Raw genomic sequence first — 18,295 nt, forward strand, 5'->3', positions numbered from 1 at the left:
TTCGTTGAGGGTCTATTCGTTGTTTCACTCGGACTATCTATCTCGGACGAATGATAAGAGCAAATACTATTGGGGTATTTTTTTTCCCTTCTACTTGCAATCGCAAACTGCTCCAAGTGGATAGATTCGATCGATTCGACAACAATCCTGCCACACAGTACAGGCAAGCTGAACGGTGGGGACGGGCATCACCCATGATGGAATACCTTCGCGTTTAACTATTAGTACGGTCTTTAGGCACAGTTTACTATCGAACTAGCTAAGTAACCGGGACGAACATATTTCCGTGTACAAGTGCAACCGAAAGTGCGTTTTTGAAAATACTGAATTAAATAGTGACTTAAAACAATTCCCCCATCAAAAGATCGTTCAGTACGCATTAACAGAACAATTCAATCGATACGAAATTATTCCAGCACATTCGACGGTTGATTACATTTCCAGTGCACATCGAATGTGGGACGTCGGAGCATTGAAGTGACAATTACAGTTAAAATTACTTGTTAAACAGTGGTGCTAATATAAAAAAAAACTCCCGTGAGCACGTACATGCCTCAGTTGAAACGTGGCCAACCGAACGACGAGAATTGGCATAAATAGCAATCAAACACGAAACAAAGCACGAGAAAAAAATACGCGAACCCTGAACTACGCATCATAATTTTTATCACACATCTCTACCTATTTCCCCCCTCACTCACCGGCATGAACGGGAACAAACATCTGCTTAATTGTGTGGGGTACTAGCGCACGAGGAAAGGGTTTTTCGACGAATCCGGCAAAACACGACCATATTTATGCGCAATCAGTTGACCAGCAGCATCCAGCCACCCTGTGGATGTGACGAGTAGGTTTTGCTACAACGAAAAACAAGCAGTAAAAAACACATACACATCGTTAAATCAGGCAACAATCGAAGCATTACGCAAAGTGGATATAAACAGACAGGAAAGAGATTTATACAACAACAGAGCAAAAAAAGCATATATTGATATCACATCAAAACCAATGCTTCCCACACACACACACACGGTTCACACAAGCCAATCCACTTTTCACCCGTATTGAATAGTCAATTAGCGCGTTTTAAGGATTTGTCGTTTTTTGTTTGCTTACCACCAACACCTCCTATCATATTTTCATACACAGCGAAGGGAAGCAAAAATCGTGAAAAGTCCGTTTGTTGACTGTGATTTTTTTTTCTTTCCTTTGGTTTCGTATTGCATCAAACCCCGTGGTAGGTCTTTTTGTGTTATTGCTGTTAAAACGCGAAGGTTACGTTTCACTTACCGCTGCCAACTACTACCACGAGGTTACCACCGCACGTAAAACGCCACCAACATGTCCTGGGTGTTTCATCTGCTGTGGATGTTTCTGGTGCTGATGCTGTTTTTCATCGTTCTGGTAAGCGCAAGGGTGTGCTTGAGGAATAGAAGAAGCATTAAAATGATCATTAATTAATTGTACATGTAGGGCGTAGGAGATTCAAAAAAAAAAATACGAGGTTTCCACTGTACATCTTGTATGATAACAATTAAAGTAATCGTTTGGTCATTAAGGATAATCATAACTATGGTATGAATACTTCCAACAAAAATCACGTCAATTTGGGGCAAACAAATCTTCATATGATACATTTTGTCGCTATCTTTGTTCGATTGGAATATTCCTAATTTTGCCTGTTTGCACTTTTACATTCTATGGGAAAATGGAAAAAGGATTAAAGTTTGAGGTCTAACGAAACAATAAGGTTAAGAATTTCAAGGGTTGAAGATTTGTATTTGTGAATCAATAATGGACTTGCCAAGTGATATTCTGAGCGAGCAGCTAGAGTTTCAATTTTTTGTAAAGAGATCACCTTGAAAGACCTCAAATCGCTACCGTTATTATATTATGAAATCGCTTAGTAATTCGCAGTAGAATAAAACAATATTGATCACTAAAATGGGTGAGCACAGGAAGTAGTAAATTGACTAGCTTTGACACGCTCAATATACTTTCAAGATGATGTATGTCCATCAGATCTATTCCATGGATTATGGTCTAGCTGAGCAACATAGGCTACAGTTTGATCTTAGGCTTTGAGATGAGCTGAGATCTAGATGAACAACATAGACATGAGTACAACAAGTAACATTATTACTTTAAAGCTTCCAAAATGACAAAACCTATCAAAGGATGTGAAAGACATATCGATTAACAGGTTTAGTCTATCAGTTTTACTGATCACTCTTCAAAATCCAAACATTATCCATGTTTTAAACAATAACATTCTTATTGGGGATCTCTTCGATCACACTGTTTTAGGAGAGTAGTTAAATAAAAATAGATATAAATAGATCACAAAATCAGTCGTAAAATTCAAAAAGACGTGACAAAAGAAACTTGTTCATTATTTCGCTATTGAATGTAGTGTGACTCATTACATCTACTGTTCGTAGATGTGGAACGCTATTAACTAAGTTGACGAAATCGTTGATATAATTATAGAGCATCGTTTGACAAGAAATAACAGTCCAAAAGAGTTGTTTAAAACATTTTTAACGATCTTACAAGAGCAAACAAGATATATATCGTAAGATTTTTTTTTTAATTAATGAACTAACCTCGACATTGCAATGCCTCATTTCAGCGACGGATATATTACTTCGGGCTGCAGGTGCATCGACCAGCAACAAACCAATCGCGCAGTCGTAAGCATACGCCGCAATCGTCAGATTAAACCTAATCTAACCGACACCTTATTTCTAACAGAAACTTCACAACGCTTCGCAGTATTCACTATTTATCAGAATGATCTCCGGACGGCTCAACAGCCTCCACCAACGGAACGTAGCCAACCTCCTGCTTGTAAGAGTTCACCGAGAATTCGTCGCTCCGATAGCATTATGCATGATACTCGTTTTCTTTCTTTTTTTCAGACACGGAACCGCCACCGCCACCAAAATATGATGAAGTTATAAAAACACCGGGCCTGTTCCAGAAACCTCCACCATATACAGCGACTGCCGAAGCGTAAAACTTGGTCTACGCGTAAACATAAAAACAAAGTGTAATTTAAAGAAAACTTACCAACATAATCAACTTTCCTACGTTTTATTAATTCAATTATGCTTAATTTAAGACAAATTGATTGAAATTATCCGAATTTCGTCGTACGGTTTGTCGGTTTTCGGGTTCGTCTTGGCATTGCATATGTTTTGCACAATTTCCATACCTTTATGCACACGTCCAAACACTGTATGCTTATTATCCAGCCAGGGCTACGTTGAGGGGAAGAATGGAAAATTAGAAAGAAAATAGAAAAAAAATGAAGTAGAAGAAATGTAGTGAATACTCTTAACCTTAACAACACTAAGAACCTACCGTAGGCAATACGGTAATGAAGAATTGGCTTCCGTTCGTGTTCGGTCCTGCATTCGCCATGCTAACCGTGTACGGACGATCGTGTTTAAGGGTTGAGCAAAACTCATCCTTAAATTCACCACCCCAGATCGATTGTCCACCGGTACCGGTGCCGGTTGGATCTCCGGTCTGTATCATGAAGCCCTTGATCACACGGTGGAACAGATGCCCATTGTAATAGCCATTTTTGCTGTGCACGCAAAAATTTTCCACCGTTTTAGGGCACTCCTTGCCGAACAGACGCATATGGACGTCACCCATGGTCGTGTGTAGTACAGCATTGTCGTAAATCTTTTGTACGCCTAAATCGAACAAACGAATTGATGAGAAAATATTTCCAAAATCGTAATGTTAAAATATCGATAGAAAACAAATAAACAAAACCCTTATTCAACACTACACAGACATGGGGGATAATAGAAATAGCTAATTTACCTTCGCCTAGCAGTGAAAGTATGCATAGCGGGATTATATAAATAATCATGTTTAAACATACAACTTTTCTTACTCGCACTAGTGGCAGAGTTTCGAAACTTACCCTGTCCTTCCGTAACAGAAATGATATCTTCCTTGGAAGGTTTCTCGTTGAACACATCGCGTTCCATATCTTGCAAATCGGACGGCAGCCGTCTGGTGTAGAGGTAGAACCGTTGCTTTCTACATAAATTATAAATAAAATCATGATTTAATTGTTTCTCTTCTCTATCCATTCCCAGTCTTACTTGTAAGCCGTGCAAAACAGTGTTGGGTCGTTCGGTATTGCCTGTGCCGCCTTATTTTCTGAAGCTTCCTGTTCAAGTGTGGTAGCTGCCTTGGAAAACTTTACTTTGCCCTGTAACCCAAACAAAAACAACATATATAACAATCCAAAAATTCACACCACACTGGAAACTCACCTGGAAAAGGGCCAAATTCAGTGGGCGCAAATTATCATTCTTCCCTATAATCTTTGCACATCGGTTCGTCACTATGTTTACCAGCTTAATGCCGAGCATCGTCGGATACAGTATGAAATTCCCACTGTAATCAAATGTCACATTCATATTGGCAAATGCGTCAGATTTTTCCAAATCACGCTCGTTTGCCATTCGGCGTCCAAATTCCATGTTCGATAATGTTTGCGAAAGCTGCTGACTTTCACTATAACGGGCCAAACTTTCATCGTACACTCGCAGCAACTTTCCGCTTAGGAATCCAAACACACGCACCTGCCGGTCCGTGGACATGGTGGCAAACTTCTTACCGTCAGGCGAAAAGCTTAGCGAAGTTACGGTAGTTTTATTCTTCGCGAACTCGTACAGACTGGTATCGAGCTTTGACTCAAAGTGTACCAATTTGGTGGGAAATTTAAAATCATGACGCGGTCCATACCAGTACTCCAATATTCCTGCCTTATCGATCGTAACGGTTACCTCGAAGGTGGGATTATAGCGGATCATCACCACGGGTTTAGTGTGTAGATTTTCAATGGTATGCAACGGAATGTTTGTTCCTTTGCCGTCATAGATTCTAATCACCGGAGAATCTTGGTCCGCTCTACAAAAGAAAGATATTTTTTTATTTTTGTAACGCAAATCGAACTGGCCGGGTTTCTCTTACACTGCCAGATAGCTAATCACATCACCCATTCGATGGATCCACTCCACCCGATACGGGACGTACTCCAGCTTTAGCATGTTGATCATATCAAAATTAATCACATCAAACACCTTGATACTTTTATCCACTGAAGCCGTGCAAAGGTATGTACCGCTGCAATTAACGGCCAAATAATTGATCGGCGCCAAATGGCTGCGAAAGTGCTTCACAAACTCGATACCCAGCTCCATCTTTTTCCAAAACTTTACGTGCCCATCTACGCTGACTGTTACAATAAATTCCGATTTCGTCACCACTAGATGTGTGATGGTGTCCCGGTGCATGAAGGATTTCTCGTAACATTCCGCATCCGGCAGGTTTTCAATGAAGAGCTTTTCATATCCCAAAACTGGAGCAGGTAAATGGAAGAGTGAGTATACGGGATACATAAAACTTGCATTTCTAATTCTACTACCAAACCTTTTCTCTTCTTCGGTTGTGCCGCAGCCGATGGCATCGGTCCTATCCAATCGCCGTCATCATCTTCACCATCGACATCCTTACTTTCTTCCTGTTCTGGTTGTTCCAACGATTGTTTTGTATCTTCATTGTGCTTTTCTACTTCCGCTTCGCTCGATGCACGTTTACGACGGCTGTTTTCCTTTTCGTTCATGGTAAATTCGGGAATTTTTATAGTTCGCGCCGGAAGCTTAATATAAAACACAGGCAGAGCGCCAAACATAAACAAATTGCGGTAAGCGGAATCCATTGACAGCTGTCAACAGATTGCATTGACAGTTTGAATTGGTATCGGATTTTTCGTTTTGCAGAAAAAGTTCGCTCACTACATAATTTTATTGCTTCGTGTGAAACCCCTAAATACAAATTAGCTAAAGTTCATTACCTTTCCAATATTCATATTCAATAAATTTGATACCTAAAAATATCGCTCTCGAGATTTCAGTATTTGCGCTTCATCAGTGACACGTTCGGATGTTTTTTGAAGTGCTCCTCGAAGGAACCCTTCACGTAGCTTTGCACAAAACTCAGCTCATTAAAGCTTCGCTCGATCAATCGGTTCGTTTCCATCTGATTGGCACGTTTGCTGCGCTCCCGGTCAAGCGATGCCGATTTGATTTGCTCTTTTAGCGAATCACGATACTGCTGGACTGCCGTCTGTATCCTACAATCGGCTCGTTCCGCTTCTTCACGATTCTTTTCCTGCTGTTCCCGCTCTCGAAGCGCTTCTTGCTGACGTTCTTCGCGTTCCCGGGCCTTGCGTGCTTCCATTTCAGCGATCTGCATCCGTTGACCCTCGTAAGCAATGGAAGCCATCTGTAGTCGTTTTTGTTTTTCCCGGCGACAGGTCTCTAACTTTTCCTGTTCAAACTTTTCCCGCGTGTCGTTGATGAGCTTTTCCAGCTTGCCGTCTTCAAGTTGACGCTGCCGCAAAACATGCTTGGAGTACTGATAGAACTGATCCTTTTGCTTTTTCAGCACAATGTCTTCTGCTATGCGAGCCTGCCGCTCCTGCTCAAGCTGTTTGGCTGTGGTGTCATTTAGCAACCGTATGACTTGCATATCCTGTTCCTCCCGTTTGCGTTGCAGCTCCTTCCGCAGTGCAATTTGTTCATTCAAGTGTTCGGCCAGTTCCGATTTACCAAGAGCTTTCAGTTTTGGATCATGATCAGGGAACGGCAGGGACGCACAAACTACTTTTTGCAGATCAACCTTATCCTGCATGGCTTTGAGCGATTTTTCTTTGATCTGATGTTTAATATCTTGTAGCGTCTTTTGTTCCATTGATTTCCGCTCGAGTTTCTCCTTTTGTTCATTTTGCAGCTGCAAGATAACGAAAAGATCATTAACGCTGAACTTTAAAAATGAGTACCACGTGGTTCTACTTACTTCCATTTTATACTTCCTAACGTGTACCTCGGTCCACATGCGTTCTTCGTCCATTTTGGCTTGCTTCAGTCTTATCTTATCCTCAATTTGTGCTAGCTGACACTTTTTCGATTCTTCATGATACTTTTGTTGCAGAAACGATCGTATTTCGTCGCAATTATTTCTACATAACCAGACAGACACATTAATAGAATGGTCACATAACCCATACGGTGGCTCAGAACTGGAGAAATACTACTCACAGCTTAAGTTGTACCATTTTGCTTTTTACAAACTCTAATCGTTGGCGTTCCTGATCTTGTTTAGAACTGAGAAGCGCGTTTGTTTTGTCCCTCATACGCATTGCTTCTTCGTCTTGGAATTTTTGCATTATTTCCCGCTCCTGTTGCTCTTCCTCTGATTGCAGCAAGGATTGTAACCTACAAAATGGACTTGCATATAATTGCACTCAAAATTTTACCTTTCTGTACCTTTTGCGTTTCTCTTTTAGAAGATGGTCATATTGTTGATCGGCGCAGGACATCTGTAACAAAAATAACGATAAGTGCACGTAATGAGGACCGCCGAAGGTATTGTATCTCTCACCAATTTTTTCAATTCATTTTGAATACTAATTTCTGGATAGAAAAGCATGTTCAGCTGCAACTAGAGGATATCTCTCGTGAATGAAAACACTACAATATGATCCGATATTTCGCGGCAATACAAAACTCGCCTGCCACTGCACGTACAAACGGATCAACCAAGTTCAAAGTTGTTTGATATGGTTGCCATGCTATTTTGTGAAACGACTTTGCCGTTGCTAGGGGCAACGACGATTGCCATGTAGCCACAGTCGCCTGGAGTTATTAAATAAATAAAATTAATTGAATTAAAACACCGGATGTTATCTGGCACAAAGGATCGATAATAGTTTCGTGTTGTAGATGTTGCTGGTATTTTTGCTCCTTGGAAATGCCAAAACAAATGATTGCAATGAAATCGATCACTGTGCGGCACGCAATATTGTTATGTCGACGTTATGTCGACTTCCTGCTAACTGTCAAACGTACCGCGTACCAACATGGCGAAGCAAATGGTCTGGCAGCAAACTGACAAACTCTCTTTCCGGCTAACGCCACTGTAAAACAGACGTGTTGAAAGTAAATAAGATGATACTTTGTCTATTTTCCCCGGTAAAATGGCACGAATTCGTGAAATGGTGCAATGCAGTCGAACGCGTAAATATTCAACGTGTAGAGTGTCGTGAATTTGGTGTGCAAATCGTTCGGCTTGATTGCAAAATTTCGTGATAATGTTGGGTCACGGAGAGCCGACTGCGGCAGGTAGCGAGCGAAGAGGATCGTTCGAGGGGATGGGGCAGTGCGCAGAAGCTCAGGGTAGATGGTAAATGTCAGTCCGTCTATTCGTTCATTTCCTCTTCGACCATCCGAGCGCACGTGTCGTTCTCTCTTGCCGGCTTCGATATTAAGTTAAGAGATAAGACTTAATGTTCCTAATACATTATTTCAAGGGATTGAAAAACTTTAAAACAGTTGTCAAGTGACGTTCCAAATTCACGTACCACATCTGCACGGTTGAAAATTTATCGTATCGTTCGCGTAAGAATTCGTGCCCAAGCTTTGCCTCCTACGTGTTGACCGCGTGGTTTTAAAAAGCAACCGGAAGTCCTCATTTTCTGTCTGGCAATTAAGCGTGTGCGGTTCTCTCTTCTTGTCCCTGTGCGAAACATCTTTAGCACCATGGCTGACGAAGCATTCGAAAATTTCGATGAGGAAGCGGCGGTACCACAGGATATGGACGATGCCACCGTCCATGATGACCAGGCAGCCCAGGTCTACGAAGAAGCTCCCGTAGTCCAGACTGCTGAGCTTCCCGAAATCAAGCTGTTCGGCCGTTGGAGCAGTGATGATATCGATATCTCCGACATTTCCGTCTCGGTAAGCATGGGTTTCTTTTCCTTAATATTTTTGTATTTGGCACAACCACGTGTTTGAATCATCCTCCCGAAAGGCGTCTGTTCCTAACCTTCCTAACTGGTTTTGACCTTCTATGTTCACAGGATTATATCGCCGTGAAGGAGAAGCACGCCAAATATCTTCCCCACTCGGCCGGTCGCTATGCTGCCAAGCGTTTCCGCAAGGCCCAGTGCCCGATCGTCGAGCGTCTGACCAACTCGCTAATGATGAAGGGTCGCAATAACGGCAAGAAGCTGAAGGCTGTGCGCATCGTGCGTCACGCCTTCGAGATCATGCATCTGCTGACCGGTGAGAATCCGCTGCAGATCGTGGTTCATGCCATCATCAACTCTGGCCCACGTGAAGACTCCACCCGTATCGGGCGTGCTGGTACTGTCCGTCGTCAGGCCGTCGATGTGTCTCCTCTGCGTCGTGTCAATCAGGTAAGATCAATTGTCTTAGCTCGCGGCCGCGAGATACCGATTCATAAGGCATATTGGGTAGATCGATACTCTTAAATCTACATACAATTCCAACTGGATCGGAAAGTATACACGGCATGGTCTGCTCGATTCGATTTACGTTGAGCTGATGCGTTGTAAAACGAAATCGGTTCAAGGTGTGATCGAGTGATCTGCCACAAAATGTCTACCCTGTACAAAAAATCTAACACGAATCTTGGTTGTTAACACGTTTTCTCTCACTCTGCTCTTTCTCTTCGTTAGGCTATCTGGTTGCTGTGCACCGGTGCTCGTGAGGCTGCATTCCGTAACATCAAGACGATTGCCGAATGTTTAGCCGATGAGCTAATCAACGCCGCTAAGGTAAGTGGCAAAATCCAATTACCGTTTCATGTCCACGCGGCATAAAAGTTGCACCAATTTTAAGTTCTAATTGTGTGTATTTTTTCTTTTCTCCGTCGTTTTTCGTTGGCCATTTTCGCGTCCATATTGCCATTTTTTTTTCTGTCGATTATATCCTCCATTTGATCGACAACCTTCTGCAGGGTTCGTCGAACTCGTACGCAATTAAGAAGAAGGATGAGCTGGAGCGTGTCGCCAAGTCTAACCGATAAACATTTTCCTTCACGTGTGTGCGTTTGTCGTTTGTTTGGAGGACGTGGTGGGTGTGGTATTGCTTTTTATTCCGTCAAAACAACTTGGCGGTAAAGAACCTGATCGTTCCTCCCCATAATCGTCATCCAACCTGGGGATAACTGAGATTTGGCTCATCATAACACCCATGTTTGCAATACCATCGCAGGAGAACTGGGTTTTTTTTCTTGTACGTGTATATCGTGTGCTATAGATAGTAATAGCACACGTATCACCGTCAGAGAATGAAGGAGAGGAATAAAAACAAGAAATCCAAAAAAACGTTGGCTCTCTCTGAAGGGTGTGTTCGGTTTCTTTAAGATTTAGTTGTTGAATTTGTATGGATGTGCATGGCCGAAGGACGGATTCTGGGGAGTGGAAAGTTTTGTTCTTGATTAAATTTAGGTATTTAGGAATCGATCCAGATCGTGTCGAGAATTACTCTTGCGTTGAACGTCCCACACGTAAAGCCGGACCGGAGCAATGGACATGCTATGTAATTGATTAAAGGTAAGCGTTTCAACTAGTATTCCGCCAATCTTTCCATCGGTTTGTTTATGCCCAGCAACTTTATTACGCTTTCTCCACTTTCAATTCGATTAGGCAAATGATTTTGTTGGGCAATAGCATATTTGTTCTCGAGGTATCTTGGAGACTTGACTATATTCACGACTCTACATCGCTAGTAACTACTACATTATTCAACATTACGTTCCAAAGAGTTATGCGATACTGACAATTTTTTTTTCTAATCGTCTTTTGTGATCTTTTCTTTGCAGATTATACATTAAGATGGGTTGGAGTTACATGTAATTGGTTAAAATACAGGTAAGAATTTAAAATCTATTTCATGTGATAGGTAGATTGGTAGGAGATAGTTTTCGTCACATAATACCAATCGAAATGAAATGATAAAAAAATGTTCATTTCGATAGGATAATGTGACAATATAAAATGGGTAATGAACCAAGATATGGTTTTAGCTCGATTTACAGTACGCTTAAATTCCTGTCGTTGTATATTACTACATCTCAATCTTCTCCATTACACCTTAATACTCATAAAGCATAGTAATACATGTCTCCAATCTTTTTTCTGTTTTCAGATTTAATCGATATTACGCTGTGTATGATCCAAAAGGAGTTCAAATTTATTCACGGAATTATGCAAGGTAAGTCAGAACAAGTTGTAATTCCTTTAGCACTGCTTAGTTCACTAGAATGTCCAGCTATTTTCAATAAAATCTGTTTAGAGAAAATGCTTCATTCTAAGCCAGTAACATTCCACGTTGGACGAAAACAATAGTTGGCACTTTGCAGGGTATGGAAGTGTATCTTTTTTACCCCCCATAAGTCCAATGACACATTGCCCCACATGATCTTTTTCAAGTTCTTCAATGTAGTTCTGTTGTTAATTATGTTTTCTCTGTGTTTGTATTTGCAGATAGGCTTTACAGCTATGGATTTGCTTCCGTCACTCGCAATCATAAAAAAGGTAAGCAGTACACGAATAATGAAGGACAGTCTACGCTCTTCCTGCGATCATACATTTAAATGATGAATTTATTATCAGTTATCCCTGGCATAACACAATGCTGAAATATTTTTTATTCTGACAACACATTTTAATGTGTTTCTTTCTTTGTTCACTCGCTGCAATTGTGGACGCTGTAAGTTATATTTGTTTAATTGTTCCATTATTTCTGTATTGCAGGTTCCATCCCAGCCTACAAAAGGGAAGCAGTTTGAAATGATGTGTGCATTTGAACAATTGGTAAGTTTTAGTTGCTATGTTGACCTGTTTAATAAATCTGTGATTCTCCGTGATCCGTGATCCTATGCTCTTCCTGCGATCATACATTTAAATGATGAATTTATTATCAGTTATCCCTGTCATAAACACAATGCTGAAATATTTTTTATTCTGACAACACATTTTAATGTGTTACTTTCTTTGTTCACTCGCTGCAATTGTGGACGCTATAAGTTATATTTGTTTAATTGTTCGATTATTTCTGTATTACAGGTTCCATCCCGGCCTACAAAAGGGAAGCAGTTTGAAATGATGTGTGCATTTGAACAATTGGTAAGTTTTAGTTACTATGTTGACCTGTTCAATAAATCCGTGATTAAGTCCGGTTTTTATGATGATTATTACGTACCGCCCCAGTCTGAAACAAAATGATAGATTGGTTTTTATGTTTGCTGAACCATTTTTTTAAATACACCGGTTTTATGTGAGGATATGCGCAACAAGAACAATTATTATTTTCTAATTAATGAATTAATTTCTCTTTTCAGATCACCATTGTTTGGTATTGCAGGCTCGTACATACTGAGGTAGGTATTATTCAGTGAATGAACTGATTTAATAATAAATTATTATTCATATGATGAGCCATATGTATATATTTCTTAAATTTAATGTTGATACCACGATTGGTCTTTCTGAAGAAATTGTTTATCTACTCGGCCTTTGCATGTTCTCCATAGCAATTTAATAATTTTGTATTTTTTAACATATATTTCAGGTAGAGCAGTATTTTTCGTGCTTCGAGAGGAGTAGATATTTGGGAGCTGTCACATATTTGATGCATTTCTAATGTAAGTTATTATTGCTCCTTCTACTTTTGTCCATTCCTCAATACAAAACAGACCAACAGTCATGTCGTTTTTTGTTTCGCTATGGACTAGATAAAAGAACATTATTCATCCTATTTATTGAGTTAATAGAATCTGTACTCCTTAAATGTGGAAAATTCTGTAACATGAAATTTAATTTTAGTAAACCCCAGCTGAGCTACGGTCAAAAATTAACAATATTTTAATACGAATGTATACTGTTTTATTTACAGGGTACAACTACGTAGGTTTATGCTGAAATGGTATATCATTTCATCGCCTTCGAAGGATTGGTGCAAATTATTGTATTCAAGGTAAGGTTAATTCAATGAATACACGTGCCGCGCTTTGTGTGTTAATGTTGCGTCCTTCGCTTTACTCTCCTATCGTTACACGTGCTTCTCTTAGCATGTAATTCGACGGTAGGAGCGATAAATGGGACGTAAATTGTAGTTAGCGTTCTCTGTGAGCATTACTCACGTGATTGTTCATGCATACGTGTGTGTAAACGTCCATTCGTGTTCTTGATTGGTGTTGGCTTCTTAGAACGGTGTACATGTTACTAGTCCAATTGGCTTAGTTAAATCCTAGCATATATGACTGTCAAATTAGCATGAAAAGGATTTTTTTACTGATAGTCTATTGTTTCTTTGGCAGATTTATGCGGCTTGTGGAAGGTAAAGGCATCTAGCAGATTATCTGGCTCATCTGAAATGCAAAGTAAGTTCAAACTTCAGATTTAACTCTTGTTTAAAACAAATTGCGTTGAAATGATGCCTTTAATATACGCACGATGTCCTATAATTTATGCGGACATATCAAGTTTTTCGGACTTGCCCTCTCTGATCCAATGTTTTATCACCACAAATACCATGAATATCGTTGGCAGCTATGGCACACCTCTCATCACTTTTCACTTTCTTATTTTCAGCTTTGGAAACTCAATTTGTGCTGTGAATGAACGTTCAACGTGTGAACGTAATGATCAAATAATATCCGGAGTATGAGCTCCCCTTGAAATGGATAGATCAATGAATCGTCCAAAAGAAACGTCAGATGATATCTGGTTGTTTTGAGGTAAGGAAAAAATATTCTCACTTGTAATTTTTATTCAATTTGCTTTCGTAAGTTTTTCGAATTTGTCTAATCTGAATTTTGTTTTGGATACGACGAAACTAATAAAAAATATAATTGAGTTATCGAAAAATATGTCCCGATTAACAGTCAGTCATTTATTGCTTCAGTTACGAGCTAAATGATCTCCATAGAGTGGACTATATTAAATGGTATCGAGATCAAAATGGTTTCTGTTTCTAGGCATGTGTGTTTTTGTGTCTAGAGCATATTTCTTAGTATCGACATCACTTTTTACGAACGCGTATATTAAAGTAAAGCAAACAAAAAGTGTTTTAACATACAACTTTCCTTGTCCTGTTTTTTATAGGTGTTGGCGATGTGTAGCTCTACACGAATGCTATCGATCGGCCTAGAATTGACTTATTAATGGCTCAGATTATTTGTGACTCAAATATTGTACAACAAAAAAGGCATATAAATCATTAAAGGTAAGCTTTTAATTACGATTCGTAGCTTTCAAACGATTGTCCTGATGACTAGAGCCGTTCAATAGTATCATTCGTTGGAAGGTCTCAAGATGGACAAATAGTAATTGCGACTTTTGGCTTCAAAGTTATGGCGATGCAATATGAAATTTTCACAGCCTTTTGATGCATCCAAAGCACACTATTTAATTTTTAGCCATAAAGTCGTTTTTTCTTAGTTAAATTAGTACTGATGTTTTTATTAATCTCGCCTATAATATGTTATCTTTCTCAGGTATAGTGACAGCGATTCATCTGGACTTTCTTGTTTATATTGGCGTTGGTTTCGTAAAATAAGGTGAGAAAATATGACACTAATATGACTCGACATCATATATATGAATATAAAACAACATCGGCGTAATCGAAATCGTGCGAAATATGCACAGCAAATGTTGGTTGTCGATGCTGGACTTATTTGTATATTTGACGTGTTTCTTATCCCTTATGATGATTAACGAAATTATCCTTTACCTACATTGTCTGAACGACGGTGACAGAAAATTCATTCGCTGATTCGTTATGATCTACATTTTACATTATTTTTACTGTATAACAGTTTCTGATTGATTACCGTTTCCGTTGGTTTCTATTTACAGGAAGGAACGAATGTCAACGATCCGGACAGTACCATAGCAGCTAACAGCTGAAAAGTTTGGCATTTTGGATTCACTGTCTTTTAAAGGTAGGAAACATCAATTTCACAACCTTTCTCTTTTTTTGATGATTTTGCTAAAGGTTTCGCTAAATATTTCAATATGAGATACACTATTGTCATTGATTTGAATTTCCTTGGCTGTCTGATATTCATTTTGAGCCTTAGGATATATAATTCTTTCTTTGTTCAAGTATATTAAATTATGTTTTTCTTATTATTTCAGTTAAGCTTCAAACTGAGCTCCAGATATGTGGGTAAGTAATATCGTTTTATTTTACGCTACAGCCGTTGTCGATCCTAGGCCAGCCATTGTCTAACGGTTGGTAATTTGAAACTTGAGTTACCAGTACGGAGGGAGGCATGCGGAGTCCAGTCGAGGTTTGAACCTAATCCCGCAACGCATAGTTGTATATGATTGAATTTAATAAAAGAACACTTTAATGATACATTTAGCTGAAAGATAAAATTTTAAATGAAATGCATGCCATCAATCCGAAAAGGGGGGACCCCTAAACGGCTGAACGTAGTTAGTTCGTATGTCTTACCGAGTTTACAAACAATGTCATCACTTGTAATCAGCAGTTTAAAAACATCGCAAACAACACATTTGGTTCCATTCGAGATACGCCCATGAGAAACTTCCTTTCGATTTATTTATTTGTACTATGAAGTAGGTATATAAAAGACAATAGAAAAAGAGCAATGTGATAAAACTGTCCTTTGAATGGGGCTCTTTGGTAGCATTAGAGCTGAAGAGAGGTGTGGTCCGGGCTCTCAAGAAAAGAAAGATAGTAGAAAACGGACGAGGCAATGCGCTTGTTTTTCGTTACTTAAGTTTAGAAATAGGCTGTGTGCAGTGTGCGCAAACTGCTGCTGCTGATGCTGTGGGGGACAGATCGTTGATATTTGTCGAAAATGTTAAAGCTCCTGCGGATCATGAATTCGGGTTGTGTATTCAGTCATAAAAAGCTACTAACTATTCGAATTTTGGTAAAAATGCACTAGTATTGCACCCGTTGCTGTGTGCGATGGTGGTGGTAGTGTTCCAATGTATGTTTTAAGAAACAGGAATAACTAATTCCACAGTAATTCAAGTAATGATGAACCAATTTAATACTAGCAACAAGCAAAACATACTATGAACTGACAGAGGAAGCTTACTATCTAGCCCTCTAGCACAAGAAGAAACGCCTGATTTGTACATCAATGTCTTTCATTCATTTTGGAACTCGCGCATCATTCAATATCCGTCGATTACTCTCTGAAAACCGGGCACAAGGATCATGTACACAACGGTAGTGTCAGTCTTGGTTTTGTTTTTCTCTTACCTCCTTTTTCATGCAGATGTAATGAACTTGGCCGATGTACAAAAGTCAGCGCATTAGTACTCATGCTCTAAATAATATTAAGCATTTTGCCTCTAAGTACCTTCTGCCACACCCCCCAATCCTTCACACTGTTAAAGTAGGTGCAGAATACGGCTATAATAATTACACAATTGTTCTACCTCTAGTGCACAAACGGAACGAACTGAACTCAACAAGGATGAATGATCAAATTAAAGGGGTTTGTTTTTGTTTTTCTCGATACACAGTTTCTCGTGCAGCACAGAAACGTGCGTGAATTACGCACGTTAGCAATTAGATTATCTTGTCTGATTTTTAATTACATTATCATTCTTTACATTAAATTGCCCTAATCACGCGCTTGCTTCCTCGCGGATATAATGCTTCTCCGTTAATTTTCACTAGTTAAATTAGCTTTCTTTCTCTCTGCAAAATTGAGGACCGCGTTCGTCCCGTGTGGCTCTGTATTCTGGCCCTCTCGTGCATCACGTGTGCCACCCCCTGCTAAAGTATTCGAAACAGTAAGATTTGTCTAGCCTCTTGGTATTATATGTACCGATTCTGTCCACGCTTTCGTACGCACACACCCCCTTTCTTCCTCACGGTGTGCAATTCATCCTAGTTTCGTTCACGCCATTTATTACTTTCACTATTATTTTTTCTATACTATTTTACTTAATCTCAGAATCAATTTCATCTAAAACTTCATAGCCGTGTCGTTCTATTGTAGCAGCTAAAGAGAAAGAGAGAAAGAAAGTAAGACGATGAAAAAAGAAGAGCAAAAATGGAGAAAGAAAGAAAACAAGAGGAGAAAAAACACATGAGAAAAACGAGAGTTCGTTTGCGCAGAAATTGTGATTTTTTTTTTGTGGCGCAATAAAGCTATGCGTGTGTAGATTTTTATTTCGGTTGCGCACTGTACTGTTTGCAGGACGGGCATATTATATGGTTGCAACAATATTTTGACTGAGGTGTGATGAGAAGAGATGAAGAGAAGAGCGGTCGAAGGTGGTAGTAGTGGGACGAGCAGAGGAGCAAAACCTAGCTGTGGCGGCTAAAGGGAACTAAAAGGATCGATAGATAATAGAATATACAAAGGAGATAGTAAAAGAAAAAGATTATATATTAAACACGCAGTGTATTTCTTGTTCTTTTTTGTTTGATGTTGCGGAAAACAGTACACATCTAATACACACTAACTAAACACAACAAGATATCGTTAATACATCACATCGACAGAGGGCGCTATACGCGATAGAGGGGAAACAGAACATTACCTTACGAGAGAAGATAAGCTATAAACTAGCTGGAATTACATCAAACACTACACAGCCTTCAGTTACGGTTGACGATGTGTATTAACTAAAGAGAACGATAGCACACGTTACAAAGGGAGCAATGTAATACTGGGGGATACGGATGGAAGTAAAACGTAAGTGATAATAGCAGTATGATTGAGTCGTTGCGCGCTCATTTAAGCCATGCGTGTACTTCTGTGCCGCAATGCGTACCTCATCGAATGTTAAACTTCGCACCCAAGATGGATGCACCATTCATCTATCTAAACCTGTTCCAAAGAGTGTTTCTTAGTTACTAATTTCCACTAGTCTACGTAAACTCTTCTTGCTTGCTTTTGCAATACAGCATAATGCGTGTGTGTTTTTGTGGATGATATGGTTGAATGTTCTACAGAAATAAATAGGAATCATTTGTTCATAGTGAAACACGGATCGTTTATTACTTACTGAACCATTTTTTTTCTCTTTATACGATATACTTTTCCTCTAGCAAAGGTTTAATTTGACGTTATTATAACTCACGGACCAATCAATAGTGTTTGTACTGGTGATATTACTCTAAACGCGCAATTTTGGGAGCCGCAAGCTGCGTAAGGAGTAACACGCATTACGCCCCAAGTGCCGCCTTCGTCACCGTCCTTTAGTTACTGTGTTGTAATGTGTTATATTCTAATTAGTACTATATAAACGCTCTTACCGCATTAAAATACTGTAGTGTTTAACGGCGCTAGTCACTAACGAGAGATCACTTTTCGATCAAACCTATCATGTTAAGCAAGTGGACTTAAATTAGTGTAAGATTAAACTATGGTTTACGAGCCTCATGAG

At 39.5% G+C, this 18,295-nt stretch overlaps 4 protein-coding genes and 1 long non-coding RNA gene across 9 annotated transcripts; 3 read left to right on the forward strand and 2 right to left on the reverse strand.

Annotated features, from left to right (window-relative positions):
• The first annotated feature begins 154 nt into the window (after nt 1–154).
• On the forward strand, nt 155–3,262 carry LOC128300853 (uncharacterized). 3 transcript variants are annotated; one of them, XM_053037074.1, is made up of 5 exons: nt 155–224; nt 1,242–1,404; nt 2,633–2,693; nt 2,755–2,850; nt 2,922–3,262. In XM_053037074.1, the coding sequence occupies exons 2-5, from the start codon at nt 1,342–1,344 to the stop codon at nt 3,017–3,019; spliced, it is 318 nt and encodes a 105-aa protein (XP_052893034.1). In that variant the 5' UTR covers nt 155–224; nt 1,242–1,341; the 3' UTR covers nt 3,020–3,262. The 3 variants fall into 3 exon arrangements, with proteins under 3 accessions (XP_052893034.1, XP_052893032.1, XP_052893033.1); XM_053037072.1 differs by having other exon boundaries at nt 215–847; XM_053037073.1 differs by having other exon boundaries at nt 215–847; nt 1,275–1,404.
• LOC128300852 (peptidylprolyl isomerase domain and WD repeat-containing protein 1) lies at nt 3,080–5,690 on the reverse strand. The gene is made up of 7 exons (XM_053037071.1): nt 5,464–5,690; nt 5,005–5,392; nt 4,302–4,941; nt 4,128–4,237; nt 3,944–4,062; nt 3,367–3,707; nt 3,080–3,263 (listed from the first exon to the last, which is right to left on the reverse strand). Exons 1-7 carry the CDS (start codon nt 5,654–5,656, stop codon nt 3,120–3,122), a joined length of 1,935 nt encoding a protein of 644 aa, XP_052893031.1. The 5' UTR covers nt 5,657–5,690; the 3' UTR covers nt 3,080–3,119.
• A 253-nt stretch (nt 5,691–5,943) lies between these two features.
• Nucleotides 5,944–7,606, reverse strand: LOC128304615 (cilia- and flagella-associated protein 53-like). The gene is made up of 5 exons (XM_053041821.1): nt 7,477–7,606; nt 7,362–7,414; nt 7,134–7,310; nt 6,892–7,054; nt 5,944–6,825 (listed from the first exon to the last, which is right to left on the reverse strand). The coding sequence occupies exons 1-5, from the start codon at nt 7,522–7,524 to the stop codon at nt 5,944–5,946; spliced, it is 1,323 nt and encodes a 440-aa protein (XP_052897781.1). The 5' UTR covers nt 7,525–7,606.
• Nucleotides 7,607–7,938: 332 nt separating this feature from the next.
• LOC128300186 (40S ribosomal protein S5) lies at nt 7,939–10,242 on the forward strand. Of its 2 annotated transcripts, none has more exons than XM_053036166.1 (5): nt 7,939–8,033; nt 8,630–8,831; nt 8,954–9,292; nt 9,575–9,673; nt 9,856–10,242. In XM_053036166.1, exons 2-5 carry the CDS (start codon nt 8,634–8,636, stop codon nt 9,922–9,924), a joined length of 705 nt encoding a protein of 234 aa, XP_052892126.1. In that variant the 5' UTR covers nt 7,939–8,033; nt 8,630–8,633; the 3' UTR covers nt 9,925–10,242. The 2 variants fall into 2 exon arrangements, with proteins under 2 accessions (XP_052892126.1, XP_052892127.1); XM_053036167.1 differs by lacking the exon at nt 7,939–8,033 and having other exon boundaries at nt 8,634–8,669; nt 8,718–8,831.
• A 3,279-nt stretch (nt 10,243–13,521) lies between these two features.
• Nucleotides 13,522–15,264, forward strand: LOC128304602 (uncharacterized). Of its 2 annotated transcripts, none has more exons than XR_008287414.1 (5): nt 13,522–13,641; nt 14,009–14,129; nt 14,401–14,463; nt 14,765–14,850; nt 15,047–15,264. It is a non-coding gene; the product is annotated as an uncharacterized LOC128304602 (long non-coding RNA). The 2 variants fall into 2 exon arrangements; XR_008287415.1 differs by having other exon boundaries at nt 14,769–14,850.
• Nucleotides 15,265–18,295: the final 3,031 nt, after the last annotated feature.

The sequence above is a fragment of the Anopheles moucheti genome, chromosome 3 (genome assembly GCF_943734755.1).
Source record: "Anopheles moucheti chromosome 3, idAnoMoucSN_F20_07, whole genome shotgun sequence".
In the NCBI taxonomy this organism is placed as follows: domain Eukaryota; kingdom Metazoa; phylum Arthropoda; class Insecta; order Diptera; family Culicidae; genus Anopheles; species Anopheles moucheti.

Excerpts from the sequence above, each read along its gene's own strand:
- LOC128300852 (XM_053037071.1), bottom strand. The coding sequence starts at position 5,656 with ATGAACGAAAAGGAAAACAGCCGTCGTAAACGTGCATCGAGCGAAGCG. Across the intron at positions 4,942-5,004 it reads GTGATTAGCTATCTGGCAGT|AGCGGACCAAGATTCTCCGG; the intron begins GTAAGAGAAACC and ends TTTCTTTTGTAG. Across the intron at positions 4,238-4,301 it reads TGAATTTGGCCCTTTTCCAG|GGCAAAGTAAAGTTTTCCAA; the intron begins GTGAGTTTCCAG and ends TTTGGGTTACAG.
- LOC128300853 (XM_053037074.1), top strand. The coding sequence starts at position 1,342 with ATGTCCTGGGTGTTTCATCTGCTGTGGATGTTTCTGGTGCTGATGCTG. Across the intron at positions 2,694-2,754 it reads AACAAACCAATCGCGCAGTC|AAACTTCACAACGCTTCGCA; the intron begins GTAAGCATACGC and ends TATTTCTAACAG. Across the intron at positions 2,851-2,921 it reads ACGTAGCCAACCTCCTGCTT|ACACGGAACCGCCACCGCCA; the intron begins GTAAGAGTTCAC and ends TCTTTTTTTCAG.
- LOC128300186 (XM_053036166.1), top strand. The coding sequence starts at position 8,634 with ATGGCTGACGAAGCATTCGAAAATTTCGATGAGGAAGCGGCGGTACCA. Across the intron at positions 9,293-9,574 it reads CTCTGCGTCGTGTCAATCAG|GCTATCTGGTTGCTGTGCAC; the intron begins GTAAGATCAATT and ends TCTCTTCGTTAG. Across the intron at positions 9,674-9,855 it reads AGCTAATCAACGCCGCTAAG|GGTTCGTCGAACTCGTACGC; the intron begins GTAAGTGGCAAA and ends AACCTTCTGCAG.
- LOC128304615 (XM_053041821.1), bottom strand. The coding sequence starts at position 7,524 with ATGCTTTTCTATCCAGAAATTAGTATTCAAAATGAATTGAAAAAATTG. Across the intron at positions 7,415-7,476 it reads AAAATGAATTGAAAAAATTG|ATGTCCTGCGCCGATCAACA; the intron begins GTGAGAGATACA and ends TTTTTGTTACAG. Across the intron at positions 7,311-7,361 it reads CTAAAAGAGAAACGCAAAAG|GTTACAATCCTTGCTGCAAT; the intron begins GTACAGAAAGGT and ends TCCATTTTGTAG.